Here is a 10,965-nt window from a genome sequence, read left to right as displayed (position 1 = left end):
GAGATGTTTGGTACTTACGTAGTATGGCTGGTCTCTCTCTCTCTCTCTCTCTCTCTCTCTCTCTCTCTCTCTCTCTCTCTCTCTCTCTCTCTCTCTCCATTTAAGACATTGTCGTAGGAAAGCTAATCCTCTAATATTATCGCATTTGGTGTCTTGTGTTAAACTCTTCGTTCTAAATTTTTATTGAAAGGTATCCTTTCAGAAAATGGCTTTCTATATATCTAGAAATATGGCTTTTGGATTTTAAACAAGGTTCTAAGGCCTACATTGATCTAAATTTATTATATTTTACCAATACGTCAAAGTTATATCTAATAGTTGATATGTTCACCTTAGTGATGATGATTCTAGAAATTTCTTTAAAATTGCTAGAAAGTTTAATCTAAGTTAGCATAACTCATCTTTATTAATAGAATTTAAGATTTGTAGTTAGCGCAGGGGTGTATTCTATAACCAACAGGATCAGAATATTACTGTAATTCTTGGGGAAAAGGTAAGGTAAAAAGATAATACAAAATAATTAAAGAAAATGATTTTTTTTTTACTTTACTTTGTCCAAACGTCTCATCATTGGTGTAACGCGCATATATTTCATACACATTCATATACTGTACATTTTTTTTTTTTTACATAACTGACTTTATTCAGCAAGATAACGAGTTTATATACAAACGGTTGAGGAAAACATGGCACAAAATTCCAACTATATGAAACGTGCGATGGATGGCTTAAAACAGATTTTTCTAATATCAGTGCGGGAGAAAGCGAGAGATAAAGAATGCTATATAACTTAGGGAATATATTCCCTTATTATTATTATTATTATTATTATTATTATTATTATTATTATTATTATTATTATTATTAAATGCTAAGCTACAACCCTAGTTGGAAAAGCAGGATGCTATAAGCCCAGGGGCCCCAACAGGGAAAATAGCCAAGTGAGGAAAGGAAATAAAGAAAAATAAAATATTTTAAGTATAGTAACATTAAAATAAATATTTCCTATAAAAACTATAGGACAAGTTTTTTAATAGAACGTAATTCAATGGCAGGACTTGGTGGCTCAATATTTTAGCGTTTCAAATTTTTGGCTTTTCATTGTTTTAGCGTTTAATTTCTGAATGGGCAAATGGAATTTTTCTTTTTGTCTAAGTTTTTGGCATTTCTTAGTCTCGATCACATTTCATATTACTTCAGTCAGTTAAATAATATTGATATTATTTCATAGCCATTGTTCATTGAACGGCTAAATGATCCTGTATCACTTATCAATTTTTTTTTCTTAAATCATGTTTTGTATTGATAGTTTAACTGTCCAAAAAAAAAAAAAAAAATCACCTCAGGTTCAATGTTTATATTGAAAGAAAAAGGTAAATTTTTCATAAATTATTTGTTTCTGTCAAAGCCAATAGATTATTCTCAACGAACTCTTTAAATAAATTAAGCCAAGAGAGAGAGAGAGAGAGAGAGAGAGAGAGAGAGAGAGAGAGACTTCAGTATTCTATTCTAAGGCTTATTAACCCTCAGTAATTAATCAAGATTATCACAGAATGAATTAAGAAGCCTCCTTTGTAATTACTATGGATTTTGACTTAATAATGATCTTGTTAAACACTTCTTATGGCTGTGGTTGGTCACAGAAGTATTTCCTTATATCATTATTTTTATTATTAATTTTATCATTTATTTATTTATTTATTAATTATCATTATTATTAATTATTATTATTATTATTATTATTATTATTATTTAAAAGAAGGTCTACTCCCGAAATATTACCATCATCATTATCTATTTATTTTTCTATCTTTATCTTTGTATCTTTATCATTTTACCTTTATCTTTATCTATATATCTTTTTATCTTTATCAGTATCATAAGCTAAACTACAACTCTAGTTGGAAAAGCAGGATACTATGAACCCATGGGCTCCAAAAGGGAGAAATACCCCTGTGATGAAAGGAAACAAGGAAATAAATAACTTACAAAAGAAGCACTGAACAATTGAAAAAAATATTTCATGAACAGTAACAATATTAGAATAGATCTATAATTTATAAATGATAACTTAAGAGTCAAGAGAAACAATATAGAATAGCATGCCCCAGTGTACCCTCAAACAAGAGAACTCATAGTGTAAGGTGGACTTTCGGTTGTACCCCTCCCCCCTCAGCAATGTAATTCATTGGAGGCATAGAAATGTATTTCATACTTTTCATGTAGATAAAACTTACTTTTTAAAAATTACTATTTAAGTGACACCGATTTATCGAAAATAAAGGCCCATCAAGATGGCAATTTACTCCCGTTACGAAGTCTCCTCAAAACTTCAGATATATAAAATGATTTGTTCCTTTAAGATTTCAGGGTAATATTTAGAAATTTTAGGGTAAATATTTAAAATTTTCAAGATGAATGTTTAGAAATTTCAGGATAAATATTTAAAAATTTCAGGAAAATATTTAAAAATTTCAGGGTAAATATTTAAAAATTTCAGGGTGAATATTTAAACATTTCAGGGTAAATATTTAAACATTTCAGGGTAAATATTTAAAAATTTCAGGGTAAATATTTAAACATTTCAGGGTAAATATTTAAAAATTTCAGGGTAAATATTTAAAAATTTCAGGGTAAATATGTAAAAATTTCAGGGTAAATATCTAAAAATTTCAGGATAAATATCTAAAAATTTCAGGATAAATATCTAAAAATTTCAGGATAAATATCTAAAAATTTCAGGATAAATATCTAAAAGTTTCAGATCCACAAGTAGATATTTCAAACGTATAATGTTCGTAAAATGTTAAATTTTCTACAAGGCCTTGATTTTCTAAAACTTAGAAGTTTAATAGTCAACAGAATAGTTTAGTAGACTATTTCAGAATGACCTGAAATTATTTATCAAGTTTCTATTAAAATATAATAGTTTTAGGTTTAAACTTAAGGAAAAAAATGGGAATGAATATAATATTTATATTTTCATTACGTATTCACAAACAGTACATTAAGAGATACTAGTTTAACAACAAATACCAATTCTAAAAACAATCATTAAAATGAATCATAAAAATTATATAATATTGTAAATTATACAAAAGATAAAAATGGATTAAACATACCCTAAGTAAAACAGGTAAAACATACCATAAAACACAAAATGCCTACGTAAAACAGGAAAAAACATAACATAAAACACAAAATGAAATTTTCAAATAACATCTTTGAAATATAAAGCATATACAAAACTATTTTAATCAATAAAAAGTCAGCGTTAGATCTATAATTCTATAAAAAGTTTGGAAACAAACTCATCGCCTTGGGGACTCCTCCTCAAGCCTCTGCACCTCTTCGACCAAAGATCCCTCAATGATAACATCGTCTATTAGGGTCAATTCATCAAGGACGTTGTTTAACTGATTTCTATACCCAGTCAGAATTTCCTCTATTCTCCGAATTCTTGCTAGTCTATACTCCATTAAACTTCTAGATAGTTGGTCAGAAGTGCCGGGCTGCGATTCAGAAGTGCCGGGCTGAGATTCAGAAGTGTTGGGCTGAGATTCAGAAGTGCCGGGCTGAGATTCAGAAGTGCCGGGCTGAGATTCAGAAGTGCCGGGCTGAGATTCAGGAGTTGCTGGCCTGTGGATATTTATCTGTGGAATCGTCAACCTTCTATGAAGTATGGAGTTTGACGAAGTCTCTCTCTCCATCACATTTTCTGTAGTAAGAGCTTTGAATAATTTAGAAGTTGTGTCCGTTTCAGTTATTATGGGCTTTGGCTTTACCAAAGTCTTTTTCGGTATAGCTCCCGAGGCAGACCTACCACTTGATGTTGAAGGCATGACGTCTAACTCTTCAATGGGTGCTACTGCTTCTTCCACGGGATCATCAGTTTCCCCTTTAATTTCATCTGACGACTGTAAATCACCACCACTTGCTGTTGCTTCTGAAAAACCAGTCCGTTTGCTTGATCTAGAGATGCTATGATATGACTTCTCAGAGACCTTTCTCTTTGAACGAACTCCTTGCTCTGATCTCATTCCAATTACGTTCCATGATGTTGAGGGAGTGTCGGATGTATCCTCTGCGTCAGATTCATCTTTGATGTCGCCATCAGCCGAGGCCCCCAAACTTATGCCACTGGCTAATTCTGATGTCTCACTCTCCACTATTTCCGATTGATTTGAGAGACCAGGGGAGCTAGGCTGAGATGGTACTTTGGAATCCTCATTAACATACTGTGGTTTAGAGGGCCTGTTCTTAATTGGACCAATTGTCTTTCGTCTATTTCTAGACGAAAGAGCAACACTTGAAGCTGTTCCTGTCATCCCAAGTGTGTGGTCTTCTACTGTACCTGAAACATCACCTACTGCTGCTCCTGAAATCCTAGTATCGACTGGTGCTGCTAATGGACCTGAGGAGGGAGCTTCTAACTCTACTTCAGATATTCCAGCCTCTGATGTTGCAGCAGCATAGTTATACTCTGCCCGAGTATCTGTTATTACCTCTGAAAGACTGCTTCCAGACATATCCCTATTTCTACCTCCGGCTGATGATTTTCTCTTTTTGCGTCTACCTCTTTTAGATCTGTGTCTAGTCCTGGGTGCAAAGTCTTCCTCATCAATACTTGTTGCTGATGCTGCTGCTCCATCGGCACCCATAGTTCTTTCGGAAAGGTTGCGGTTTTCAGTTTCCTTTCTAATCAAAAGTTCTCTAGTTTTACTTCGTGTTTGAATGCCAAAATGAGGACCCAAAGAAACTTTGTCTTTATTTTTCTTTCTACCATGAGCAGAAGTAAGAGAGGTATTTATATCAGAGTTTCTCAGTGATTCTCCTTCAGAAGTGGAAACTGTTGTTGCCATTTCTCCCGAGGACCTTGACCAATATTTATGCCAATCACTACTTTCATGGATATTACTTTGAGACCCTTCTCCAGATGTGATGACCTCTGGAAATTGTTCAGAGGCACATTCCTGAAAATTCCTCACCTCTTTATCTCTTCCCATTCCAGGTTGATTGGTATAGCTTGCTCCTCGAGAACTACTTTCATGTGTCCCTTTTTGAGTACTCTTCTTAGCTTTTCCCGAGTTAGAAGGACTGGTCTGCACAGATACCCCCTCAGAAGCACATGCTTCAGCTGTACTGTCATTTGGATTATCTGATTGTGGGTCACTGGTTTGAGGTATTGCGTTGATAAAGCCACGAGTTCGAGCTGATCCTCCAACATCAATATTTTCTGGAGAAGAATCTTCCTGATCCAATTCTTGTGATGGATTAATGATCTGAGGAGTATTTCCTTGAACACCGTAAGTATTATTTCCTGGCGGCAAGTAGGCACTGCTGTGTCTAGCATCAAAAAGAAGGGAATTAGGCCATGGATTTGGATTATACACTGGCATTAAGTTGTTTCTAACATTCACAATGTTATACATTCCCGGAGAAGCATAAGGAATAACATTGCCTGTAAGATAGGGAACTACTCTTGGAGCAAATACATACCTTACTCCTCGAGGGGTGTTCACCTCTATCATATTGCCAGGAAGGCTCTGGATGGCTGGAGGAATGAAATTATTAAAAGCTGAAGGTGGCCTATTTAAAACTACTGTACTACTATTCATTGATTGATTATAACCATATATTGGAATTGGCCTCCGGGGATACACATTACTAGAGCCACTAGCATAACTTCGTACATTATGCAAAACTGGAGCTGTAAGCGGATAATATACTTGAGGAGTGTTAAGAATTGGCTGACTGTAATTGATAGCTTGCAAACCTTGTGTACTATTATAGTACACTGTTGATGGCACAGTTGTTTGAGTGACAACATTCATGGGGACAAAACCTTGCACTCCTACATTGGTATTCATAGTTCTACTTACAGGAGCAGGATAAATATTTATTGCGGTATTTCTATTGCCCTGTGCCCCACTGTATCCATCGTTTACTATGTAGCTTCCTCCAGAGTTATGTGCTGGATGTACAGAACTTTGAACAGGAATATTTGCACTGCGAACTGTGGTTTCACCAGGGGCATAGAATTCGCTTGGCACAGGTACGTATCCACTAGTTGCTGTATTGACATTGGCAGAGGAAATCGTACTGTCAGAATAATATGTTGCACTATTGGATGAAACCGTATTTTGCCCAGTACTAGCTACAGCATAAAAGGTTCCAGCTGCAGTGTTGTAAAAATTTTGATTGCTATGCATAGCAATAGGCACTGTAGGGGAGGCTACTGGGACAGAACCAACGTACTGGCTTACAGCAACTCTATCAGAAGTACCCACATTACCTGTGTCGCTATAAGTGTTGCCCATTTCCTGATTTCGATTTTGATTGTTTCCACTTGGCCCAGGATCCAAAGAATATATAGTATTATCGTTGTTTTGAGAGTTGCTGGCAAGGGATTGCTCTTCACTGGAGAGATTTTCTGCTCTTGTAAAGTGCACATTTCTATTTAGTGGTGTAGGTATTGCATAACTATCAGTATTTGTGTTGGAATCCTGATCAGTTGTAGAACTTTGCAATTGGTTACTATTGCCAAAATCTCGATTGCTTCCAGACTGTCCTAATTGGCTACTATTGCTAGAATCTTGATTGCTTCCAGACACTACCACTTGGTTACTAGTGTTCGAATCCTGATTGCTCGTTGATCTTCCTAAATTATCATTTGTGCTCGAATCCCGATTAGAAGGGTTTCCCGACCCACTCTCCATTTGGTTATTTTGACTGGAATCCTCATTGCTAGCATTATCTTCAATAGGCGAAACAATTGAGTTTGCAAAGGCTCCAGCAGGGTCAACCAGAGCAGGCAGACTATCGACAGATGCACTGCGCCCTACTGTGAATCTTCCCTCACTGAAGTCTCTGATTCTAACTGGATTGCCACTGGTGGCAGGCACATCCGGAACTCTGGTGAGTGACACCCCATCAAAAGCGAACCCGCTTGCAAATGTCATCCGGTTTCCAGTTTCTTGGAGGAAAAAGATAGAGTTTCTTAACGTCACGGAGAAGTACCTCAACTTATTATCAACACCAAGATTCGGATCGACATTGTATATCTTTAAGGGGTCGATGAACATTGTAGTCTCTAGCTCTGGTTCTATCTCTGAAGTCATTTGCAACATTGCGTACAACGAATTTAAAATCGCAGTCTGCTCGTTTATCGCATACTTCAACCGATCTCTCTCTCGCCTTAGTCTCAATATGTGAGCGGTCATGCTCCCCTCAGATTTGGGAAATGGTCTCCTGCAGCGATACGGAACTATGGAACTACCGGTTGGAGGCGTCCTTTCGCCTTCGTTGGAACAGGTGGCACCCTCCTGATGCAACTCGACCTCCGGAAAGAGAGCTTCGGGATCATAGTCGTATGAATCAGAAAAATCGTCAATGTCCGTATCGTAGATGGTAGAGTCTCTATCGAACTCGTGGGGGCCTGCTCCTGCAGGAGGCGCTGAAGGGCCGGCTTCCTCGTATTCATAAATGACAGGAAAATTCTCTTGTGCGTAGGTTGCTCCGTCATTCGCTTGTCGTTCTTCGCCGGGAGGATTGGACACTTCATCGGGAGGATTCGGGACTTCGTCAAGAGGGGCGTATCCTTCGTTGCTCTCTCCTTCAGCAGGCAATTCCCTCCTTTCCATGGCTGTCACTGTTAGAGGCTCCTCGCTCACTTGGGATAATACAGCTTGGCATAACTGATAAAAACAATGGCAGAGAGTTCGTCCAGTGTTAAACGACTTGAGAAGGTGATTTGCGTGAGTTAATGACCTAGTAGATCGTTAAGGAGTAATTGCTTGCGGATGCACTCTGAGGAAATAGTCAAATTAATTAAAGAGAAAGGAAAAATAAACTAAATGAATGGTTACTTTTGAAATGTGTAGACTTAAATCAGTGTATAAATATATTTCATATTGAAGAAAGTATAAAATAAACTATTGTAAAACAAATACTCGAACGAAAGTTTTCATCCGTGAATAATAAGATTTCGTAATGAATAATGTAAAAAAAGGGAAGGTTTTTCATTATAGAATAGACAATTGGACGAAAGTTTTGAAAACGACTTTGTTTTGTTATTTTCCTATTTTGAAAAGGTATAGAAAAACTAATTACCAAGTACTTGTTTAGTTTAGCTTAAGCCAAAATCACTTTTAAGTGTTCTGAGCGTGGTCTTTTTGGTCATTTTTCAATACATGAATATTTTTCTTCATGTAGGTACTGATAAAATTATGCATCATTCATTATGTATGCAAGTATTTATATATGAATTCTGTCATTTTTAAATGTATCCTTTTAAGCACATTCTAGTTTCATCCACACAGCAATATGTATGTATGTATGTATGTATGTATGTTGTTAGATTCCGTATATGTAAAATTGTTTGCAATTATCCTGTTTAAATACATTTCTACCATAATACGTTAAATTTTATCTACAGTACACAATAATGTGTATGTATGTATGTATGTATGTATGTATGTATGTATGTATATTGGTAGATTCCGTATACATCGGCATAATCTTGAGCATTAAGGAAAACAAAAATAACTGTATTATGATTGTTATTATGTGAGAATAAACCCCCCCCCCCCCCTCTCTCTCTCTCTCTCTCTCTCTCTCTCTCTCTCTCTCTCTCTCTCTCTCTCTTCGTTATATAGCTCTTATTTATAAGTTAGTTTTTTTCAATCTTGGTTCATCTTAATTAATTTTCAAAGTTTTTTTGTTTCTGTAAGTACAGAAAAATCATCTCATCTAATTTCTTAATTATTGTAAAAATTGTAGATATTTCTTCATGGTAATGTTATACGTTGCGAAATTTTTACGTTTAATAGAATCTATTATCTTACTGCAAAAATCCGTGATTAACTAATAGCAGATTAGTTTCCAGTTTTTCTATTTTTTTTTAATTAAAAACATTCCAATTAGCAGATTGATAAAAAACCCCGTTAAGTGTGGAGTGCTATTCCCGCAGAGTTTTTATACCTCTAACTTTTCATATAAAAATACCGTAAAAGGGTTGCTATAAAATCATCACCTATCGGGTCAATAACATCAGGAACATCAACATCACGCTATGTTCGAAGGATTTTACTACTACTACTACTTATAATAATAATAATAATGACAATAACTATTCTTTGTAAATCTCTTCATGTTTGTTACTTATCAAACTGACAAACATACTTATAAAAAGTTCTTTGAGATTACTTCAAGTTGCATGAACACATTCTATCTTTGGTCTTTGATTCAATAATTTATTTTTCTCAAATATTTATTTCATAATCAAAACTAGTCACCTTTGGAACTACAATTTTGATTATTAAATTTTAATTTTTTGTTTTTTATTTTCAATTTTCAATTTTTTATTTTTCATTTTTAATTTTCAATTTTTAATTTTTAATTTTTAATTTTTAATTTTTAATTTTCAATTTTAATTTTAATTTTGAATTGTAATTTTTATTTTGTACTAATTCACCACATTATCAGTCACAAAATATCTAATTCAGCTAAAAATCTACTTTCCAGTGTCTGATGTTCACATCCATATGTCTGATAGCTACATTATCATGCCTAATTTACACATCCCGATTCCTGATATCAACATTCTTATGTCTTGTAATCACATTCAGATTCTCAATTTTATTGATTATTATTATTATTATTATTATTATTATTATTATTATTATTATTATTATTATTATTATTATTATTATTATTATTATTATTACTTACTAAGCTACAATCCTAGCTGGAAAAGCAGGATGTTATAAGCCAAGGGACCCCAACATGGAAAATAGTCCAGTGAGGAAAGGAAACAAGAAAAAATAATACATTTTAAGAACAGTAACAACATCAAAATAAATATCTCCTATATAAACTATGAAAACCTTAATAAAAACAAGAGGAAGATAAATTAGAACAGTGTGCCCAAGTACCCTCAAGTGTACATTCATATGTCTGCCTGCCACATTATCACATTCGTATGGCTTGTTTCCTGTCCCGATATCTACTTCCTTATGGACTATGTACACATGACTATGTCTGATATCAATGTTCATGTGTCTGATTCAGACATCTCTAGGTGGGATTTATTAGCGTTTGAGGTAGATAGACATATATACCTATGTCTGAAATTAACATTGTTGTGTCCCCTATTTATGTTAAGTAATTATGTCTGAAACCCACATATGTGATCTCCAGATCCCAGTGCTTAATATGCACATAGCTATGTCTGATATTCACACAATATCTTCATTGCCTATAGACATATATATACCTATGTCTGAAATTAACATTATTATGCCCTCTATTTAGGTTAATAGTACAGCGGCATAGCAGACCAATTGTTCAAATTGGTCTAAAAGCACCAAAATTGGCACACATGTAGATTAATATATTCTAAACATTTTTGGATATGGAGGCATTCAAGATTAGCCCTTATGAAGATATGGCGGCCATTGTTCAAAATGGCCGCCATTTAACATTAGCGTCATTACATAGACTTCATTATGTGTCGTTAGTTTGGTGCTAGATGGGCCAAAATTCCCTTTTTTTACATCAGAATTAACATCAATAAATGTTTAACAGATATTTAGATGAATCTTCTCAAAAATGGCCCCCAAACTGGCCGCCATTTTGTGGAAAAAGTGGACATTTGATGAAGATTTCAATACTCAATGACATAATACCTCTAATAACCAGTACCTGATTTCAGGAACACACTTTAATTGCTCAAGTTGCTTTTTTATTTCAAATTGCTGGCAAAATTGCTAGTCAAAATAATACACAGAGTACGGGAAGTTTACAGTATGGTCAGATTGTAGTTATATAGTCGACCAAAAGCCCAGTCTCTAGGCACAGTACTTGTGTAATCCTGCAGTACATACATGTAATACAATAACGTAGATTTTGCCACACTATGTTAATTATGATTCCGAACTTTTCAAATCTGGTCACCAGAATTAT

The 10,965-nt window shown here is 34.6% G+C and overlaps 1 protein-coding gene across 1 annotated transcript; it reads right to left on the bottom strand.

Moving 5' to 3' along the window:
- Nucleotides 1-3,311: 3,311 nt before the first annotated feature.
- Nucleotides 3,312-7,643, bottom strand: LOC137622692 (uncharacterized). Its single transcript, XM_068353286.1, has one exon. The coding sequence runs from the start codon at nt 7,641-7,643 to the stop codon at nt 3,312-3,314; it is 4,332 nt and encodes a 1,443-aa protein (XP_068209387.1).
- Nucleotides 7,644-10,965: the final 3,322 nt, after the last annotated feature.

The sequence above is a fragment of the Palaemon carinicauda genome, chromosome 29 (genome assembly GCF_036898095.1).
Source record: "Palaemon carinicauda isolate YSFRI2023 chromosome 29, ASM3689809v2, whole genome shotgun sequence".
Classification (NCBI taxonomy): domain Eukaryota; kingdom Metazoa; phylum Arthropoda; class Malacostraca; order Decapoda; family Palaemonidae; genus Palaemon; species Palaemon carinicauda.
This window is presented reverse-complemented; position numbering and strand designations above follow the sequence as displayed.

Bases quoted from the DNA above. Each gene is read 5' to 3' on its own strand.
- LOC137622692 (XM_068353286.1), bottom strand. From the start codon at position 7,643: ATGGAAAGGAGGGAATTGCCTGCTGAAGGAGAGAGCAACGAAGGATAC.